Source organism: Oncorhynchus keta, chromosome 30 (assembly GCF_023373465.1).
Source record: "Oncorhynchus keta strain PuntledgeMale-10-30-2019 chromosome 30, Oket_V2, whole genome shotgun sequence".
Lineage (NCBI taxonomy): Eukaryota > Metazoa > Chordata > Actinopteri > Salmoniformes > Salmonidae > Oncorhynchus > Oncorhynchus keta.
In genome coordinates this window covers 9,300,095-9,321,627 of record NC_068450.1, presented here as the reverse complement: position 1 = coordinate 9,321,627, position 21,533 = coordinate 9,300,095, and the positions used below count along the sequence as shown (strand labels likewise).

The following is a 21,533-nucleotide window of genomic DNA, read 5'->3' as shown; positions in this document are numbered from 1 at the left end:
AGACGAGCGGCGCACACTTCACCAACTCTGCTTTTAGGTCGGTGGTTGTTCAATTGCGTTTGTTGTGAGTGTGTGTAAGCGGTTTCACGTGATTCTAACTTGTCCACACATGACTTCATAATTTCATTCTAAGGTGGAAAGACAAGTGCCATAGAAAAGATAGCAGCTGGAAAACGTGTTTGTCGCGGGAACACAAGTAATTCATTTGGTAGGGAGAGCAACATTACTGCGGGACACACTTTCCATTGGTAGCCTCTCTCTCGTGAAGTGAACCCCAGACAGACTGGAGCCAACTTGTGTGACGAAGCAGAGCCGAAGCACAACCCTAGAATTCAAAGCTTGAAACATTGTTACAATGTAGCCTAGCTAAACTATATACTGTTACAATGAATGGAGCCTATTGCATGTATGTATAAAATATATAGTCATACATGAAAAGCAATGCAATTCACAATTTATTCTAGCTAGCCCTATTCTTGAATAAAAATCTATTGCTTCCTCATTTTTATCAACTCAAATGTTATTTGTCACATGCTTCCTAAACAAGAGGTGTAGACCAGTGTTTCCCAATTAGGGGTACTAGGAACCCTGGTGTGTACATGGCCTATCCACAGGGGGTACTTGATGAGACTCATGAGACCATAGGTCTACTGGTAAAATGCACACGAGGGGGTACTCCGGGTAGAGAAAAATGTACTTAGTGGTACATTAACCAAAAATGGTTGGGAACCACTAGTGTAGACTTAAATTGAAATGATTATTTACAGGTCCTTTTCCAACAAATTAAAGATACAAAAAAATACATTTAAATAGTGACACAAGGAATATATACACAGTGAATAACGAGTAAAAATGAACACCAGTAATGAGGAAAATGTGCACAGGTAAGAGGTAATTGAGGTATGTATCAGTGGAGGCTGACTGGAGGACGGGCTCATTGTAATGGCTGGAATGGAATCAATGGAACACTTTCCATATGTATAATGTGTTTGACTCCGTTCAGTTTATTCCATTCCAGACATTACAATGAGCCCGTCCTCTTATAGCTCCTCCCACCAGTCATCACTGGTGTGTACATGGACAGAAAAGAGCAGAGGCTCTGAGCTGTCCGATCAGGTCCATTGTCTACTACTACTACTACTACTACTACTACTAGAGAACAGGATAGTTAGTAGACAGCAGTGGTGCCAGTGAGTATGGTGTCAGTGTGTGTATGTATATATATATATATATATATGAGTCCGTGCAAGAGAGGTCAATGCAGGTAGTCCAGGTAGTCATTTGATTAGCTATTTAGCAGTCTAGTTTAGCAGACTTATGGCTTGGGGGTAGAAGCTGTTCAGGGCCCTCTTGGTTCCAGACTTGGTGTACTGGTAACGTTGCTGTGCGGTAGCAGAGGGAACAGTTTATGGTTTGGGTGGCTTGAGACTTTTTTTTGTTGTCCTTCCTCTGACACCGCCTGGTATAGAGGTCCTGGATGGCAGGGAGTTCGGCCCAAGTGATGTACAACCCTCTGAGGGTGTCTTGCAGTTGCCCGTATCAAGCGGTGATTCAACCAGCCAAGGTGCTCTTAATGGTCCAGCTGTGAAATCTTTTTGAGGTTATGAGGGCCCATGTCAAATCTTTTCAACCTGCTGAGGGGGAAGAGGCGCTATCGTGCCCTGTTCGCAACTTTGTGGCTGGGTGTGTGTGGACCATGTTAATTCCTTAGTGATGTGGACACTGAGGATCTTGACGCTTTGGACCTGCTCCACCACAGTTCTATTGATGTGGATGGGGGGGGGGGTGCTCACCCCTCGGTTTCCTGTAGTCCACAGAAAGGTTCCTTTGTTTTGTCGAGGGAGAGGTTGTTTTCCTGGCACCACACGCTCAGGTTTCTGACCTCCCTATAGGCTGCCTCGTCGTCGGTAATCAGTCCTACCGCTGTCGTGTCATCCGTAAACTTGACGATGGTGTTTTGAGTCGTTCGCGGCCACACAGTCGGGGGTGAACAGGGAGTACAGGAGACTAAGCACACACCCCTGAGGGGCCCCCATGTTGATGGTCAGCGTGGTGTATAAGTTGTTGCCTACCCTCACCGCCTGGGGGTGGCCTGTCAGGAAGTCCAGGATCCAGTTGCAGAGGGAGGTGTTCAGTCCCAGGGTCCTGAGCTTGGTGATGCGCTTGGCGGGGACTATGGTGTTCCTTTGTCCAGGTGGGTGAAGGCAGTGTGGGAGTGCAATAGAGATTGCGTCATCTGTGGATCTGTTGGGGCGGAATGCAAATTGGAATGAGTCCAGGGTGACTGGGATGATGGTGTTGCTGTGAGCCATGACCAGTCTTTCAATGCATTTCTTGGATATAGATGTGAGTGCTACGGGGCGATAACCAGCCTAAATGACTGTTGGTGTTCTTGGGCACGGGGACTATGGCGGTCTGCTTAAAACAAGTTGGTATTACATACCGGGTCAGGGATAGGTTGTAAATGTTAGTGAAGACACTTGCCATCATCCCAGGTCAGCGCATGCTCTGAGTACTGTGCCTTGGTATTCCATCTGGCCTTGTGAATGTTAACCTGTTTTTAAAGGTCTTACTCACATCGGCTACCGAAAGCAAGATCACACAGTCGTCCAGAACCGCTGCTTTGCTGCAAAGCAAAGAAGGCATTTAGTTTGTCTGGTAGGCTAGCGTCGCTGGAAAGCTTGTGGATGGGTTTCCCTTTGTAATCCGTGCTAGTTTTCAAGCCCTGCCACATCTGTGGAGTGACAAAGCCGATGTCGTAGGATTCATTCTTAGTCTTGTATTGACACACTTGCTGGTTTGCTGGCTCGTCAGCAGTCATATCTGGGTTTCTTATAGATGTCTGGATTAATATCCAGCTCCTTGAAAGTGGCAGCTTTAGCTCAGTGCGGATGTTGCCTGTAATCCATGGCTTCTGACTGGGGTACATAGTCACTGCACCTGTACATAGCCCATCTGTAAATAGCCCATCCAACTTCCTCATCCCCCATACTGTTATTTTATTTATTTTGCTCCTTTGCGCCCCAGTATCTCTACTTGCACATCTATCACTCCAGTGTTTAATTGCTATATGGAGTTATTCTGCCACTATGGCCTATTTATTGCCTTACCTCCCTTATCCTACCTCACTTTCACACACTGTATATAGACTTTTTCTATTGTGTTATTGACTGCATGTTTGTTTATTCCATGTGTAACTCTGTTTGTCGTACTGCTTTGCTTTATCTTGGCCAGGTCACAGTTGTAAATGAGAACTTGTTCTCAACTAGCCTACCTGGTTAAATAAAGGTGAAATAAATAAATGAACTGTGGGGGTGACCTCGTCGATGCACTTTTTAATGAAAGTGTGGTAAACTCCTCAATGTTATCAGATGAATCCCAGAACATATTCCAGTCTGCTAGCGAAACAGTCCTATGGCTTAGCGTCTGCTTCATCGGACCACGATGTACGATTATGATGACTTTTATTTACGACATATTTCTTTACAAACAGCTCATGGGCAATTCCATAGAAACAGAGTGATTCTGAGACTCAGATTGTTCACTTTAAATTGTCAAACAAAGACAAATGATTGCAAAGTTAACCAAACCATACAACTCTATGAACAATGACTGCTTTTAATAATTTCCACATAAAATTATACAAAAACACATTTTATTTGTAATTTAAAATTGTTTATATTTGTTTTTTATTTTATGCACTTTGAGATTGTCCTGTATAATGAAAAGCGCTTTACAAATGTAGTAAATTATTATTTACTTGGAGAACAGTGCGGATACAACGTTTGGGAACAGAATTATGGCACAAACTCATATTCTGTTACCAAACTTTGCATCTGCACTGTTCTTCAAATAAATGTTTTAGTAAAATGTTCTACGGAAATTGTATAAAGTAGTCCTTGTGCATAGAGTTGTATAAAGTAGTCCTTGTGCATAGAGTTGTATGGTTGCAATTATTGTTTTTGTCTCAGCATCACTTTAAAAATAAAAAAAAACGTGGAATAGCTCTCAGTTGAAGAAGACTGTGACAAAGTGTAAAAAAAAGAAGAGAGTAAAAATCGGTCATTTCGCGGAGGGATATGCGCTCCGCCTCCCAGGCGTGACGCCAGGACGGAGGAGTCGGGAAACAAGTCGGAAATTAAAAAACACAACTCCATGTCGGACTGCTTTAAATAGAGAGAAATTAATAAGGAAGCGACCAGCCTGACTCAATTATTCAAAGGTATGCGACGGAAAAACTATAGTTTTATCTACTAGATAAGCATGTTTCCAATAGGAAATGACCTAGTTTTTAATCAGTGAAGTTAGGCTTTGGGTAGTTTTTCAGATGGGGGGGGTTGTTGTAGCTAGCCAGTTAGCTAGAGAAGGGATTGCAAAAGTTATCTGGAGAGGGGAAGAGGTAGCTAGCTAGACTTCGAGTGGGATAAAAAAAAAAAAACGAGATTTGTGGTCAAAATAGGACGCGTTAACGTCTGCCATGTAAAACCACACGAATAACTTTTTGATTTGTAAACATCAATTCGGTTAACCCAACAGGCTAGCTAAGTTAGTTAATGAACATGTAGCGTGTTGAGCAAGCTAACGCTACTTGGCTAAGCTTAGCTGAACAAAACGTAGTTAGCTAAGTTCACGTTAGCGAAATTGGTTGAGTTTTTATTTTATATATTTTGAACACTTCATAGCCATAAGTAATCACATATCTATGAATGATGTATGTAGCTATGTGTATAAACATCAAGTGGAATTTTAGGTACCTATGCTTTCGAGTTAAGTTAGGCATGTCATGTTGTGTACCTTGGAAGTTAAATTTGTCACGTTGTTCAGGGTAACTAGTTACGTTTATATGGACATCGGGACAAGCTTCAAGTGGTATAATGGTTGTGATTATGGGTCAAGTAAGTTCGTTTTTGATGTATCATCCTGCAGTGAAGATGTCAGTGTGGGTTTCTGGTGTCAAATGATCATCCATTTGGCAATTAGGCAATAATCCTCTTGAGTACGACCTTGGATGGGGAGACATCTCATGTTTAGTTACCTGACTCATCCTTTGTCTTCTCCATGTTTCACTTTCACCCTGTAGCCAGAGCATGCCATGTCAGAATTGTCTCAACATGCACACTGTTTGGTGCTTCCTGACCCTGCTTTACAGGACATCCAGGCAGGAAAATACTGAGGTGTGATGTGATCAGTTGCTGGACTCTGGGGATCTGTGCATGTTTCCTGTCATTAAAGTTATTGTATCGCTGTCATTGGTCACATGGCATTACAGCCTCACAGAAACCAGCATATTATTTGGTCAGGCTGTGTCTAGAGAGCTTGCTTGTCCATATCTTAATGGATGAAGCAGGCCTACGTGCATCTTTAGAGTCAGTAAATGGCCTACCTAGTCTCTTCTACATTTTTGTTTTCCTTGTATGTCATCTCACTTAATCGTGACACATGCAAAGCTCATTTATTTTTCCTGTGGTGACTGAAGTGTAGGGTATATTGTATTGCCTATAGAGCTCAATTAGTGCTTTTCCCCTATTGTACCAATGAAGGGGTAAACTGCCTGGTGCTGTTGAACAGCTGTGTGCCGTAAGGGAGGGATATGATGGGAAAGGATGGGAGAGGAAGCAGCTTTCAGTGACCTCACATCCTCTGCTAGGGCTGTTTTCAACAGCTGTGCGGCCATGCCTGTGTTTGTCGTCTTTCGGTCTCTGTCCACCCAGATATGTCTGCCTGTCTATCGGCCAGTTTTCCCCTGCCTCTCCACCCAGAAGTCTGTCTACCGGTTTTCCTGTCTGTCTACCCAGAGATCTGTCTGTCCGTCAGACTGTCTATCCCATCCATACATCGCCCAGATTGGGGCTTTGTGGGGCTGTTGCTTAGATTACTATCTCAAGCATACCAAACTCTTTGGTCTTTTAAAAACCTGCTGTATGTGAAATATTGTGTGCTATAGCGTGGTAGATAAATACATGTGACTCTAGATCAGGGTTTTCCAAACCCCCTCCCCTCCTGCGTGCTCCAAGTCTATTTCTATGGCAACAAGCACTGTTCATGACACAAACAGTTCACACCCCTCTTGTTGGTTGGGAGAATTTAGCAGGTTTTAAAGCTTATTTCCTGCTATTCTACACATATTTAGTCAAGGGGCACAAAGAAAATTTTGCTGTTTTGTAAAGCACATTTTCTTGCAATTCTATACAATTCGGTGTATTCATGTGATATTTGAGTGTTGTACTTTTTTTTGTCAATCTATGGGCATTTGACAATTTTATAAAAAGCTCTGAAGTATGCAATGACTAGCATGACAAAAGGAACATATTTTTTTAACCTTTATTTAACTAGTCAGTTAAGAACAAATTCTTATTTACAATGACGGCCTAGGAACAGTGGGTTAACTGCCTGTTCAGGGGCAGAACGACAGATTTGTACCTTGTCAGCTCGGGGATTGAACTTCCAACCTTCCGGTTGCTAGTCCAACGCTCTAACCACTAGGCTACCCTGCTGCCCCATGATGATGCACTACCCAGTTTTGAAATGGCACCTTGTGCATTTTACTATTACGACTTTCAAGAGTAGGTTTCAAGCCAGACTGAGTTCCTTTTAAAAAAATAAGGTGACTCGCCCCACAGTTTGGGAACCACTGCTCTAGATGACATTTGCTTTTATTTATTTTATATTAACCAGGTAGGCCAGTTGAGAACAAGTTCTCATTTACAACTGCGACCTGGCCAAGAAAAAGCAAAGCAGTGAGACACCAACAAGAGTTACACATGGAATAAACAAACATCCAGTCAATAACACAATAGAAAAGTCTAAAAACTGTGTGGAAATGAGGTTAGGCAATAAATAGGCAATAGCGGCGAATTAATTACAATTTAGCTATTAAACACTGGAGTGATAGATGTGCAGAAGATGAATGTGCAAGTAGAGATACTGGGGTGCAAAGGAGCAAAAAAAAAAAATGACAATATGTGGATGAGGTAGTTGGATGGGCTATGTGCAGTGATCTGTGAGCTGCTCTGACAGCTGATGCTTAAAGTTAGAGGGAGATAATAGGCTTCAGTGATTTTTACAATTCGTTCCAGTCATTGGCAGCAGAGAACTGGAAGGAAAGGCGACCAAAGAAAGGAATAGTTTTGGGGGGTGACCAGTGAAATGTACCTGCTGGACAGCGTGCTACGGGTGGGTGCTGCTATGGTGACCAGTGGAGCTGAGATAAAGCGGGGCTTTACCTAGCAGAGACTTAGATGACCTGGAGCCAGTGGGTTCGGTGCCGAATATGACGCGAGGGTCAGCCAACAAGGGTAGAGTGTTGGCGATGTAATTTACAAAATAGCCTCAAGTCAAGGATCGGTAGGATAGTCAGTTTATCAAGGGTATGTTTGGCAGCATGAGTGAAGGAGGTTTTATTGCGAAATAGGAAGCCGACTAGATTTAATTTTGGATTGGAGATGCTGAATGTGAGTTGAATGAGAGTTTACAGTCTAACCAGACGCCTAGGTAGTTGTCCACATATTCTAAGTCAGAATAGTGATGCTAGCCGGGTTGGCAGTGGCGGGCAGCAATCGGTTGAAGAGCATGCATTTAGTTTAGCTTGCATTTAAGAGCAGTTGGAGGCCACGGAAGGAGTGTTGTATGGCATTGAAGCTCGTCTGGAGGTTTGTTAATAGAATAACCAAAGAAGGGCCAGAAGTATACAGAATGGTGTCGTCTGCGTAGAGGTGGATCAGAGACTCACCAGCAGCAAGAGCGACATCATTGATGTGTACAGAGAAAAGAGTCGGCCCGAGAATTGAACCCTGTGGCACCTCCATAGAGACTGCCAGAGGTCCAGACAACAGGCCCTCCAATTTGACACATTGAACTCTGTCTGAGAAGTAGTTGGTGAACCAGGCGAGGCAGTCATTTTGAGAAACCAAGGCCGAGTCTGCCGATAAGAATACGGTGATTGACAGAGTAGAAAGCCTTGGCCAGGTCGATGTTTCCAACATGTTTTGTTCCCTTGCCGCGATACTAAGGTGTATGGTAATGCTGTTATCGTCCCAGTCCTAGATGTCACCTAACCTGAGGATTCTGTGTTGCAATATATTTCTAACAGCTGCTATTCTCCCCCCCTCCCAGGTTCTACACTAGACCTTAACCGAGGCGCTGGTCACCACATATGGACTAAACCAGAGACTCAGAAAGCGAGAGGGAGAAGAGGAGAGAATAGGTCCTTTTCCCCCCCTATTTTATATCTGCCTACGTTTGTAAATCCTCTGGGCTGTTGTGTCCCAGAGAGGGGGGGATCTCAGCTGGACTTGTTCCCCAAACTGCACTCCCCTCAGTGGGGTTGGTTGTGACCCAGTGCCAGGGTACATCCCACCTCACGGCAGGCTTTCCTTTCCTGAGCAGCTGTGTCCTGCCTGCGTCCTGCCTCTATTTCCTGTCCTTGGTGTGCAAGGCTAAGCCTCCTTTCTCTACCCCCCCCAACCACCACACACACACACACAAACATTATCCCTCCCTGTTGACTTTGATCCAAGAAGAGGACTCGTCAATCACCTAACTTTCTGGTAAATTTCTCCCTCTCACCACAGACAGCAGCACCATGACCTCTATGTCCAGCCTCTTCTCCTTCACCAGTCCAGCTGTGAAGCGTCTGCTGGGGTGGAAGCAGGGGGACGAGGAGGAGAAATGGGCTGAGAAGGCTGTTGACGCTCTGGTCAAGAAACTGAAGAAGAAGAAGGGAGCCATGGAGGACCTGGAGAAAGCCCTCAGCAGCCCAGGACAGCCCAGTGAGTGACCCTGTCTGTAGTCATCAAATCACATTTATTTATATAGCCCTTTGTACATCAGCTCATATCTCAAAGTGCTGTACAGAAACCCAGCCTAAAACCCCAAACAGCAAGCAATGCAGGTGTAGAAGCACGGTGGCTAGGAAAAACTCCCTAGAAAGGCCAAAACCTAGAGAGGAACCAGGCTATGTGGGGTGGCCAGTCCTCTTCTAGCTGTGCCGGGTGGAGATTATAACAGAACATGGCCAAGATGTTCAAATGTTCATAAATGACCAGCATGGTCCAATAATAATAAGGCAGAACAGTTGAAACTGGAGCAGCAGCACAGCCAGGTGGACTGGGGACAGCAAGGAGTCATCGTGTCAGGTAGCCCTGAGGCATGGTCCTAGGGCTCAGGTCCTCCGAGAGAGAAAGAAAGAGCGAATTAGAGAGAGCACACTTAAATTCACACAGGACACTGAATAGGACAGGAGAAGTACTCCAGATATAACAAACTGACCCTAGCCCCCCGACACAAACTACTGCAGCATAAATACTGGAGGCTGAGATAGGAGGGGTCAGGAGACACTGTGGCCCCATCTGAGGACTCCCCCGGACAGGGCCAAACAGGAAGGATATAACCCCACCCACTTTGCTAAAGTACAGCCCCCACACCACTAGAGGGATATCTTCAACCACCAACTTACCATCCTGAGACAAGGCCGAGTATAGCCCACAAAGATCTCCGCCACGGCACAACCCAAGGGGGGGCACCAACCCAGACAGGAAGATCACATCAGTGACACACCCCTCCCAGGGACGGTATGAAAGAGCCCCAGTAAGCCAGTGACTCAGCCCCTGTAATAGGGTTGGAGGCAGAGAATCCCAGTGGAAAGAGGGGAACCGGCCACTCGGAGACAGCAAGGGCGGTTCGTTGCTCCAGAGCCTTTCCGTTCACCTTCCCACTCCTGGGCCAGACTACACTCAATCATATGACCCACTGAAGAGATGAGTCTTCAGTAAAGACTTAAAGGTTGAGACCGAGTTTGTGTCTCTTACATGGGTAGGCAGACCATTCCATAAAAATGGAGCTCTATAGGAGAAAGCCCTTCCTCCAGCTGTTTGCTTAGAAATTCTAGGGACAATTTGGAGGCCTACGTCTTGTGACCGTAGCGTACGTGTAGGTATGTATGGCAGGACCAAATCAAAGAGCTAGGTAGGAGCAAGCCCATGTAATGCTTTGTAGGTTAGCAGTAAAACCTTGAAATCAGCCCTTGCCTTGACAGGAAGCCAGTGTAGGGAGGCTAGCACTAGAGTAATATGATCAAATGTTTTGGTTCCAGTCAGGATTCTAGCAGCCCGTATTTAGCACTAACTGAAGTCTATTTAGTGCTTTATCCGGGTAGCCGGAAAGTAGAGCATTGCAGTAGTCTAACCTAGAAGTGACAAAAGCATGGATTAATTTTTCTGCATCATTTTTGGACACAAAGTTTCTGAATTATGCAATGTTATGTAGATGGGAAAAAAGCTGTCCTTGAAATGGTCTTGATATGTTCTTCAAAAGAGAGATCAGGGTCCAGAGTAACTCCGAGGTTCTTCACAGTTTTATTTGAGACGACTGTACAACCATTAAGATTAATTGTCAGATTCAACAGAAGATCTCTTTGTTTCTTGGGACCTAGAACAAGCATCTCTGTTTTGTCAGTTTAAAAGTAAAAAGTTTACAGCCATCCACTTCCTTATGTCTGAAACACATGCTTCTAGCGAGGGCAATTTTGGGGCTTCACCATGTTTCATTGAAATGTACAGCTGTGTGTCATCCGCATAGTAGTGAAAGTTAACATTATGTTTTCGAATGACATACCCAAGAGGTAAAATATATAGTGAAAACAATAGTGGTCCTAAAACGGAACCTTGAGGAACACCGAAATTTACAGTTGATTTGTCAGAGGACAAACCATTCACAGAGACAAACTGATATCTTTCTGACAGATACGATCGAAACCAGGCCAGAACTTGTCCGTGTAGACCAATTTGGGTTTCCAATCTCTCCAAAAGAATGTGGTGATCGATGGTATCAAAAGCAGCACTAAGGTCTAGGAGCACGAGGACAGATGCAGAGCCTCGGTCTGATGCCATTAATAGGTCATTTACCACCTTCACAAGTGCAGTCTCAGTGCTATGATAGGGTCTAAAACCAGACTGAAGCATTTCATATACATTGTTTGTCTTCAGGAAGGCAGTGAGTTGCTGCGCAACTTTTTGTGAGTTTGGTACACATCCGGTGGATAGAGAGCCGTTTATTATGTTCAACATAGGTGGGCCAAGCACAGGAAGCAGCTCTTTCAGTAGTTTAGTTGGAATAGGGTCCAGTATGCAGCTTCAAGATTATTTTCATCATTGTGTCAAGAGATATAGTACTAAAACACTTGAGCGTCTCTCTTGATCCTAGGTCCTGGCAGAGCTGTGCAGACTCAGGACAAATGAGCTTTTAAGGAATACTCAGATTTAAAGAGGAGTCCGTAATTTGCTTTCGAATAATCATGATCTTTTCCTCAAAAGAATTTCATGAATTTATCACTGCTGAAGTGAAAGCCATCCTCACTTGGGGAATCCTGCTTTTTAGTTAGCTTTGCGACATTATCAAAAGTTAATTTCGGATTGTTTTATTTTCCTCAATTAAGTTAGAAAAATAGGATGATCAAGCAGCAGTAAGGGCTCTTCGGTACTGCACGGTACTGTCTTTCCAAGCTAGTCGGAAGACTTCCAGTTTGGTGTGGCGCCATTTCTCTTCCAATTTTCTGGAAGTTTGCTTCAGAGCTCAGGTATTTTCTGTGTACCAGGGAGTTAGTTTCTTATGAGAAACGTTTTTAGTTTTTAGGGGTGCAACTGCATCTAGGATATTGCGCAAGGTTAAATTGAGTTCCTCGGTTAGGTGGTTAACTGATTTTTGTCCTCTGGCGTCCTTGGGTAGACAGAGGGAATCTGGAAGGACATCAAGGAATCTTTGTGTTGTCTATGAATTTATAGCACAACTTATGACGCTCCTTGGTTGGAGTCTGAGCAGATGATTTGTTGCAATTGCAAACGTCATAAAATGGTGGTCCAATAGTCCAGGATTATGAGGAAAAACATTAAGATCCACAACATTTATTCCATGGGACAAAACTAGGTCCAGAGTATGACTGTGACAGTGAGTGGGTCCAGAGACATGTTGGACAAAACCCACTGAGTCGATGATGGCTCTCTAGTGTACCGTGTGCAGCAATCATACTTGGTCCAGGCCAGGTGTGAGAGAGACACTGTCTGTTTGGATGAGAGAGTCTGCTAGATGACTTTATAGCAGCAATCATACTTGGTCCAGATATTTTCAAACCTTTCCCTAAAAGCCGTCTCTCTCCTGCCCTGCCAGGTAAGTGTGTGACCATCCCTCGGTCTCTGGACGGTCGTCTCCAGGTGTCTCACAGGAAGGGTCTCCCCCACGTTATCTACTGCAGAGTGTGGAGGTGGCCCGACCTACAGTCTCACCACGAGCTCAAGCCTCTGGAGGTGTGTGAATACCCCTTTGGCTCCAAGCAGAAGGAGGTCTGCATTAACCCCTACCACTACAAGAGAGTAGAGAGCCCAGGTACGTAACCACTAGCTTGTAGCTAGTACATACTGGTATCTAAGTCATGTTCGTTCCTACTATAGTATTGATCTGATGCATTGAAATACCTAGCCTATACGTGATGGCTTTGTGGCTGTTGTGCACGTCCTTCTGCAGGGACTGAACATGTACACAGTAAGGAGAATCTGACTTAAGTTGAAATAGAGTACTACATTCTTGACCAGTTAACCAATTGAAGGAGAGTACTGAATCCTTGACTACTTGTACTATTTTTTTTAATTTCCAAGAAATATGTCTCAAGGTGATTTTCCTCCAAAACAATATGGGGCCATTCTGGCTGCTACCCGAGAGATGGATGTGTTGTGTCTCGTCTGAGTGACATGATATCTGCTCTTGGATTGGTTAAAACAAAGCTGTCAGTCATATGTCGTGGGAGGAGCAGAGCGCAGTTACAGATAGTCTGATCAGTAGAATCTGCATCATATTAGCATGTTTTTAGAATTAAATTGGGGGGGGCAACTGTTATTGACAACATGTACCACAGCCCCCGATGACAACAGGTCATGAGAATATTCCTTTATTAGTGTGTAGTACCTTTGTTTTCACTGGTTTCAAATGAAATACTAGTGTCCCAAGGTTTTTATTTCTTAAAATGTTTTGATATAAAAATCGCTTCAAATCAATATGTATATTTATTTAAAATCTCTTCTCCACCAGTGCTGCCTCCGGTGTTGGTGCCTCGCCACAGTGAGTTCAACCCCCAACACAGCCTCCTGGTCCAGTTCAGGAACATGACTCACAACGAGCCCCACATGCCCGTGAACGCCACCTTCCCAGAGTCCTTCCAGCAGCACAGCGGGGGCAGCGGCACCTCCTTCCCAATCTCCCCCAACTCCCCCTACCCTCCCTCCCCAGCCTCCAGCGGAGGGGTGGGCACCTACCCCAACTCGCCTGCCAGCTCCGGACCCTCCAGCCCCTTCCAGCTTCCAGGTAGATGTCAGTATTCACTCCTATCCTTTATCATGCACCTATGTGTTTATTGATAGCTGCTTTTACAATATAATAGGCTAACAGCATATGTTATGTATTCACGCTGGGTTTTCACACTTGTACATGTCACCTGGTCTCACACTGCCTTTGGCCTCTGTCCACGTCACCTGGTCTCACACTACCTTTGGCCTCTATGATGTACTGTCCACGTCACCTGGTCTCACACTGCCTTTGGCCTCTGTCCACGTCACCTGGTCTCACACTACCTTTGGCCTCTATGATGTACTGTCCACGTCACCTGGTCTCTCACTGCCTTTGGCCTCTGTCCACGTCACCTGGTCTCACACTGCCTTTGGCCTCTGTCCACGTCACCTGGTCTCTCACTGCCTTTGGCCTTTATGATGTACTGTCCACGTCACCTGGTCTCTCACTGCCTTTGGCCTCTGTCCACGTCACCTGGTCTCACACTGCCTTTGGCCTCTGTCCACGTCACCTGGTCTCTCACTGCCTTTGGCCTCTGTCCACGTCACCTGGTCTCTCACTACCTTTGGCCTCTGCCTCACCTGACTGCCTTTACTGTCCACGTCACCTGGTCTCTCACTGCCTTTGGCCTCTGTCCACGTCACCTGGTCTCTCACTGCCTTTGGCCTCTGTCCACGTCACCTGGTCTCACACTACCTTTGGCCTCTGTCCACGTCACCTGGTCTCTCACTGCCTTTGGCCTTTATGATGTACTGTCCATGTCACCTGGTCTCTCACTGCCTTTGGCCTCTGTCTACGTCACCTGGTCTCTCACTGCCTTTGGCCTTTATGATGTGACTGTCCACGTCACCTGGTCTCACACTGCCTTTGGCCTCTGTCCACGTCACCTGGTCTCACACTACCTTTGGCCTCTATGATGTACTGTCCACGTCACCTGGTCTCTCACTGCCTTTGGCCTCTGTCCACGTCACCTGGTCTCACACTGCCTTTGGCCTCTATGATGTACTGTCCACGTCACCTGGTCTCTCACTGCCTTTGGCCTCTGTCCACGTCACCTGGTCTCACACTGCCTTTGGCCTCTGTCCACGTCACCTGGTCTCACACTACCTTTGGCCTCTCTGTCCACGTCACCTGTCCACGTCACCTGGTCTCACACTATCTTTGGCCTCTGATGTATTGTCCACGTCACCTGGTCTCACACTGCCTTTGGCCTCTGTACACGTCACCTGGTCTCACACTGCCTTTGGCCTCTGTCCACGTCACCTGGTCTCACACTGAAAATGGAATTAGAAATCTGTGGAGAACAATTTGGTTTGATTTTTCTAACCATTTCTGATACGAACCAGGGTCTTCTGCCAGCCAGGGGGACAGTCTAAAGTGTATACCGACGGTCTGCATCAGGGTGACTGGTGAGCGCCAGTCAGTGCACCCATCTCTGGACACTGCATGGGGTCTGACCTCCTGTTCTGGTGAATATATCCCCAGCTGGTCTTATCCACAACAGAGACATGGCCGTTGTCCAGGCAGAATGGTCTGGGAAACTAGGGTTTTGCCTCTATGATGTCACTGCAGTCCTATCACCTGGTCTGAATCACACTGCAGTGCCACTTGGCCTCAGGTCTGAATCACCTGGTGCTATCACTTCTGCCTGTTGGCCTCTGTACATGAATCACTGCAGTCTCACTTCTGAAAATGGAATTGCCCCCCCCAGGTCTGAATCTGCAGTGCTATCAATTTGTGTTTGATTTTTCTGAACCATTTCAGTGCTATCAACCTGGGTCTTCTGCCAGCCAGGTCTGAATCACTGCAGTGCTATCGACGGTCTGCATCATGGTGACTGGTGAGCCCCAGTCAGTCACCAGTCTCTGGAGGTCACTGCAGTGCTATCACCTCTGTATGTTGAATTGCCCCCCAGGTCTGAATATATCCCCAGCTGCCAGGTCTGAATCACAACAGAGACATGGGTTGAATTGCCCCCCAGGTCAGAATGGCAGTGCTATCACTTCTGTATGTTGAATTGCCCCCCCAGGTCTGAATCACTGCAGTGCTATCACTTCTGTATGTTGAATTGCCCCCCCCCAGGTCTGAATCACTGCAGTGCTATCACCTCTGTATGTTGAATTGCCCCCCCAGGTCTGAATCACTGCAGTGCTATCACTTCTGTATGTTGAATTGCCCCCCCCAGGTCTGAATCACTGCAGTGCTATCACTTCTGTGTGTTGAATTGCCCCCCCCAGGTCTGAATCACTGCAGTGCTATCACTTCTGTATGTTGAATTGCCCCCCCCAGGTCTGAATCAATGCAGTGCTATCACCTCTGTATGTTGAATGTGCCCCCCCCCAGGTCTGAATCACTGCAGTGCTATCACTTCTGTATGTTGAATTGCCCCCCCAGGTCTGAATCACTGCAGTGCTATCACCTCTGTATGTTGAATCACTTCTGTATGTTGAATTGCCCCCCCCAGGTCTGAATCACTGCAGTGCTATCACTTCTGTATGTTGAATTGCCCCCCCCAGGTCTGAATCACTGCAGTGCTATCACTTCTGTATGTTGAATTGCCCCCCCCCCCAGGTCTGAATCACTGCAGTGCTTTCATTTCTATGCAGTGGTGGAAAATATACTTCATGCTCCTACTTGAGTAAAAGTATCTGGGTTTTAAATATACTTCATGCTCCTACTTGAGTAAAAGTATCTGGGTTTTAAATATACTTAAATTATCCGTACTTTTGCTTTTGATACTTAACATTCCTCATATTAAGCAAAGCAGAGGGCACACTACTTTAAAAACATTTTTTATTTACAGATAACCAGGGTCATACTCAAACCATTTTAAAAACAAATCATTTGTGTTGAGTGAGTCCTCCAGATCAGAGGCAGATGACCAGGGATGTTCGGTTTAGTGTGAGTTGGACCATTGTTTGTCCTGCTAAGCATTCAAAATGTAACAAGTAATTTTGGGTGTCAGGGAGAATGTACATTTTCTTTAGAAATGTAATGAAGTAGAAGTTAAATGGTAGTACAGAAACACTGCAGCGCTATCAATTCTGTGTCTGAATTGCTCCCCCCGTTATGAAACACTGCAGAGCTATCACTTCTGTGTTGAATTGCCCCCCCCCAGGTACATCTCCAGAGAAATCTGGCCACCCTCTAAGCAAGGTGGTAAATGTCTGGTCTGTAGTAGGATTAGCCTTCTCATTAAAAAAAAACCATTACCAATTGTCCCCAGCCACGCCCCATTTTTCTCAATTTCTGTCCTCCTTAAGTGGTTGTGTAATACAAAACAAATGGGACTGTCCATAGAGCCACACATTAGTGTTCCATGTGATGGATGTGTGTGAAACCCTACACCTGTTTCCGGGTAGAGAAAGATCCTGTGGTGGTGGCTGGGTTTTCACTCCTCTTGGGAGTTGTCGGAGAGTGTGTGTGTGACTGTGGACGTTCTACTCTTCTTGTGTATGTGTCCGTCCGCTGTACGTGTGTGGACAGCCATTTGTCATCTGCAGCAGCTGGTCTCCTTAACTATCCGTCCATTGTGATCTTCCCTTCCAGCTGATACCCCACCCCCGGCTTACATGCCCCCTGACGAGCAGATGGGACAGGAGGGGTCCATGGAGACCGGCAGCAGCGGGCCCAGGAACATGCCTAGTGGGGGTGAGGAGTCGGAATTGACACTTTATTTAACATGGGATGATTTATTATTATTTTCTGAACACAGGAATTCCTGCTTTCAGACATTATCCGTCATTCATTGGAACTGATTCATCCTAATTGTCTGCGTCGTCCTGATCACATAGCAGTCAATACAAATTGAAATCGTAACGTTATGGCTAACTACTGTTCCCTGAAGGAAGGGGAAACGAGGTACGTCATACTCTTGCGAATTCTGTTGAAGGATCTACAATCACTCATGACAAGGCCAATGAAATCCACGCCTCGCTGGAAGCCCCGCCTTCCACAGGTGATAAGTGGCTCGATTAAATTCTTTCAATTTAATACCGTTCTTCCCCAGAGCCCAGAAATGGGTCTCATGGCCAAACAAGTGTTGTCTCTCGTTTCCCTCCTTCAGGGAACAGTAGTTACAGTCATAAGGTTTTGTAACCTTTCAGGCAGTTAACTTCGCTACAACATACCTTGGAGAAATATATCATCTCTCCCCAAGCCGACCCCAACAGATACTAAATGAAACGGCCCATGACAAACCATCCATACCCGACCCAACCAGATGTGGCAGTCTGGGTATTGAGCACACTGAGTGCTCCTTAGTGACCCTTTCCCAGTCGTAAGCACACTGGGCTACACTGAGGGGAGTGACATTCAGGCGATAACCTTGAGGACGTGTGTGGTGATGCCCAACTCGTCTCCTATAGTCAACTCTTTAAACAACTACCCGAGACGCTGCCAGACTCCTGGTGGAGTGGGCACACACACCGCTAGGTGACCTTTAACCTTTTGCTGCTGCATGACAGGGAAATGGCCTCCACAATCCAGGTGGAGAAACGCTGCTGAAGGAGCGCCCTGCCGCCAGCTGGATTAGCATAACAGACACCGAAGCTGGTCACAACAGTATAGCTTGGGTCCGTTCAATGTATGTGTATAAATCTTGCACCAGACACAGGGCATGCAACCTCCGTTGTTCTTCAGAAGGAGGGCCGTGGAAAAAGAAAATGGCCCAAAGCTAAGGACATAGCCGTGACTTTTGTGTCGAAGGCTGCATTTGGACACCTTAGTCTCCCGGGGCGAACTGAGTACAGGAAGGTTGTACAGATAGCATGTAGAGGTCTCGAACTCGTTTATCTGTGGCATGCTAGCTGTTATGCATGCTAGCTGTTATGCATGCTAGCTGTTATGCATGCTAGCTGTTATGCATGCTAGCTGTTATGCATGCTAGCTGATGTTAGCCATGATAAGGATTCTAAGCTAGGTTAGCTATCCTATTTAATATAATATATATAATAATATATGCCATTTAGCAGACGCTTTTATCCAAAGCGACTTACAGTCATGTGTGCATACATTCTACGTATGGGTGGTCCCGGGATCGAACCCACTACCCTGGCGTTACAAGCGCCATGCTCTACCACTGAGCTACAGAAGGACCACATTTGACTGCAGCATGGTCCGTTTAGAATAACTAAGTGATTAAAAAATATATATAAATATTTTTTTTACCGTATACTAAACAAGTGGGCTGACCTAGCAATTTCACCATTAGGAAGCTGGAATAGCTAGCCCCTGAACAAGGGAGTTAACCCACTGTTCGCAGGCCGTCATTGATAATAAGAATTTGTTCATAATTGACTTGCCTAGGTTAAATCAAGGTAAAAAAATAAAAAATAAATTAAGACCAGTACCAGGTCATACCAGGAGAGGGCATAAGAACAGTGCATATAAGCCTTGAATAGAGACGTAACATCTTCTAATTCCTTCCCTTTTTAGAATGAGAATATAATATTTTGAAGAACTTAATGTAAATGCTCTACAATGCAGGTGAAAATCGTTCCTGCTACATTAGGCTTTGTCATTTCGGTCGCATTAGCCATCTTACTTATTGCTATAGCCAGGCCAAGCAATTCTAAAGATAACTAATTGTTTGGTTCTCATGTTTCCTAATCACAAACCTCCAGAGGGTGAGCACTCTCTACCACTAAAGGACAGTTTAGTTGGCGCAACGTAAGACTGGCTCGTTGTCCAGTGTGTTTTCAAAATGGCGCCGACTCGTTCGTGTTCACACCGAGCTGAATAATTAAAGTAATGAATACGAGCCTCACGCTTATCACCTGTGCGAGGCTGGGCTCCCAGCAGAGGTGTGGATTTAATTGGCCTCGTTAGGTGTAATTGTCGCGAGAGTAGGAACCATGGGCACAACAAATGCGCCACGTCGTTTGTGAATTGATCAAATTAAATTGTAAATTTTCAAGATTACGCGTCCCTTTTCCTTTACAACACAGAAGGGCCCCTGGAGTATGAGAAACCTGGCCACTGGTGCAGTATTGTGTTGAACGACCTGTCCACCTTGTCCCTGTAGATGTGCAGCCAGTGGAGTACGAGGAACCGAGCCACTGGTGCAGTATTGTGTACTATGAGTTGAACAACAGAGTGGGTGAGGCCTACCATGCTTCTTCTACCAGCGTCCTGGTGGACGGCTTCACCGACCCCTCCAACAACAAGAACCGCTTCTGCCTGGGGTTGCTCTCCAACGTCAACCGTAACTCAACCATAGAGAACACACGCCGCCACATCGGTAAAGGTGAGCAGGGCAACACATTGAGATTAATAGATTCGTTTAAAGTGGATATGAGGTTCAGAGAAAGTGTGGGAAGGAATGGTGAGAAACATGCATTTTTTTTGTTTTGTTATTACTGTTGGCGCCAGAAATTTAGCTAGGTGTCATTACTCTACTGGTGGAGCTAGAAACACCTAGCATTTAGCTTCTTTTTTTAACTTGCTCTCTCTCGGCCCCCTCAGGGGTCCACCTGTACTGTTGGAGGTGTATGCAGAGTGTCTGAGTGACACCAGTATCTTTGTTCAGAGTTGTAACTCTCGTTCTTTCTCTCCTCAGGGGTCCACCTGTACTATGTAGGAGGTGAGGTGTATGCAGAGTGTCTGAGTGACACCAGTATCTTCGTTCAGAGTCGTAACTGTAACTATCATCACGGTTTCCACCCCACCACGGTGTGTAAGATCCCTAGTGGCTGCAGTCTGAAGATCTTTAACAACCAGGAATTTGCTCAGCTACTGGCCCAGTCTGTGAACCATGGCTTTGAGGCTGTCTATGAACTGACCAAGATGTGCACCATCCGAATGAGCTTTGTAAAGGTGATATACAATTACATTTTGATTTGAAAGTTTCTACTAGTTTCAGTACTATGTACAATTCACTGTTTTTATCATCTTGGCCATTGATTCAAAAAAAAGTTTTTGTGGAAATGACAATTCATTTAATTGAGAGCAAATCTTCAGTGTTGAGAATAACATTAGGGCACATTGTAGCATAACATTGTGCAATGGAAAATGAGGATTTCTTATTGGACAATTTGCTGTTTCACTCCTTTTCTGACCATTTACTTCCTTTCGTGAATATGACCCAGCTTTATCTCTCTTTCTCCCCCCCAACAGGGCTGGGGAGCTGAGTATCACCGACAAGATGTCACCAGTACCCCCTGTTGGATAGAAGTTCATCTTCACGGCCCTCTGCAATGGCTGGATAAAGTGCTGACACAAATGGGCTCTCCTCTCAACCCCATCTCTTCAGTCTCCTAATGGTTACCCCACAGACCAGACTCTCAACCCCCCCATCTCGTCAGTACACTAATGGTTAACCCCCCCCCCCCAACCGACCAGACTCTCAACCTCCCATCTCTTCAATGTCTTTAAGGTGGCTTGCCAGGCTGGGAGATTCTTTCACATTTTTTCCAAACTTAACTTTATAATTTTTTTTGCAATGTTTAATGAGCAAAAGCAGGTCTTCAAAGGCTGAACTGTTTCCACAATCTGACAGCAGAAGGGGTTTTGAACCCAGAGCAGCAGAATTATGTTGAGAAAGAGCAGAAGATAATGTTAAAACCGACAGAAGAATATTCAGAGTAGCGGCACAAAATATTGGACAAACTACTGCTCTGAGTCATCACTACCAACCATGTGCTTCTATTGAGAGTAGTAGGACTTGAAAGCATGTACCTTAAATGTTTCTGATTTTGCATTAAAAAAAAGGTTTTTATGTTTGGTAACGATTTTTTTTTCTGTAAGTTTCAGCTAAAATAAAATGATGTATCACTACTCTGCCTTTACCACAGTCAAACTACTTGTGATTTTACTCTAACTTTAATTTCTTGCCATCTTAAGGTATAGATATCATTATGTTCACTATTAGACCCAGATCTCATAACAAAATGTTAACTTTTAAAAAATAGTTTCTATCGCTAGAAGAAAAGAAAAAAAACACTGATTTACTGCCTTAAATAAAGTATGTCTAACTAATAAATATGATATGGTGGATTCATTTACTCAATGCTTTGAACAGGTGACAAGCTAGGAACATCACACTTATCCTCATAACTTTAACTGATTTTTTTTTTTTTTTAACATTTATTTAACCAGGCAAGTCAGTTAAGAACAAATTCTTATTTTCAATGACTGCCTAGGAACAGTGGGTTTAACTGCCTGTTCAGGGGCAGAACAACAGATTTGTACCTTGTCAGCTCGGG

The 21,533-nt window shown here is 45.1% G+C and overlaps 1 protein-coding gene and 1 long non-coding RNA gene across 25 annotated transcripts; one reads left to right on the top strand and one right to left on the bottom strand.

Annotated features, from left to right (window-relative positions):
* Positions 1 to 1,077: 1,077 nt before the first annotated feature.
* Positions 1,078 to 21,310, top strand: LOC118372838 (mothers against decapentaplegic homolog 5). 8 transcript variants are annotated; one of them, XM_052487413.1, is made up of 10 exons: positions 1,078 to 1,190; positions 8,113 to 8,203; positions 8,571 to 8,768; positions 12,160 to 12,375; positions 13,075 to 13,353; positions 14,676 to 14,798; positions 16,879 to 16,980; positions 19,355 to 19,576; positions 19,889 to 20,145; positions 20,446 to 21,310. In XM_052487413.1, exons 3-10 carry the CDS (start codon positions 8,582 to 8,584, stop codon positions 20,587 to 20,589), a joined length of 1,530 nt encoding a protein of 509 aa, XP_052343373.1. In that variant the 5' UTR covers positions 1,078 to 1,190; positions 8,113 to 8,203; positions 8,571 to 8,581; the 3' UTR covers positions 20,590 to 21,310. The 8 variants fall into 8 exon arrangements, with proteins under 8 accessions (XP_052343373.1, XP_052343372.1, XP_052343371.1 ...); XM_052487412.1 differs by having other exon boundaries at positions 8,113 to 8,425; XM_052487411.1 differs by lacking the exon at positions 1,078 to 1,190 and adding an exon at positions 4,057 to 4,222.
* Positions 13,472 to 14,732, bottom strand: LOC127913876 (uncharacterized). 17 transcript variants are annotated; one of them, XR_008087075.1, is made up of 5 exons: positions 14,593 to 14,732; positions 14,519 to 14,555; positions 14,180 to 14,421; positions 13,937 to 14,131; positions 13,472 to 13,877 (listed from the first exon to the last, which is right to left on the bottom strand). It is a non-coding gene; the product is annotated as an uncharacterized LOC127913876 (long non-coding RNA). The 17 variants fall into 17 exon arrangements; XR_008087083.1 differs by having other exon boundaries at positions 14,180 to 14,347; positions 14,385 to 14,421; positions 14,519 to 14,666; XR_008087077.1 differs by lacking the exon at positions 14,519 to 14,555 and having other exon boundaries at positions 13,472 to 13,803; positions 13,841 to 13,877; positions 14,556 to 14,666.
* Positions 21,311 to 21,533: the final 223 nt, after the last annotated feature.

What these genes read in the sequence shown, in the direction of transcription:
- LOC118372838 (XM_052487413.1), top strand. Translation starts at nt 8,582, where the DNA reads ATGACCTCTATGTCCAGCCTCTTCTCCTTCACCAGTCCAGCTGTGAAG. An exon ending in CAGCAGCCCAGGACAGCCCA is followed by an intron (nt 8,769 to 12,159) that starts GTGAGTGACCCT and finishes CTGCCCTGCCAG; the next exon opens with GTAAGTGTGTGACCATCCCT. An exon ending in CAGGAACATGCCTAGTGGGG is followed by an intron (nt 16,981 to 19,354) that starts GTGAGGAGTCGG and finishes TTGTCCCTGTAG; the next exon opens with ATGTGCAGCCAGTGGAGTAC.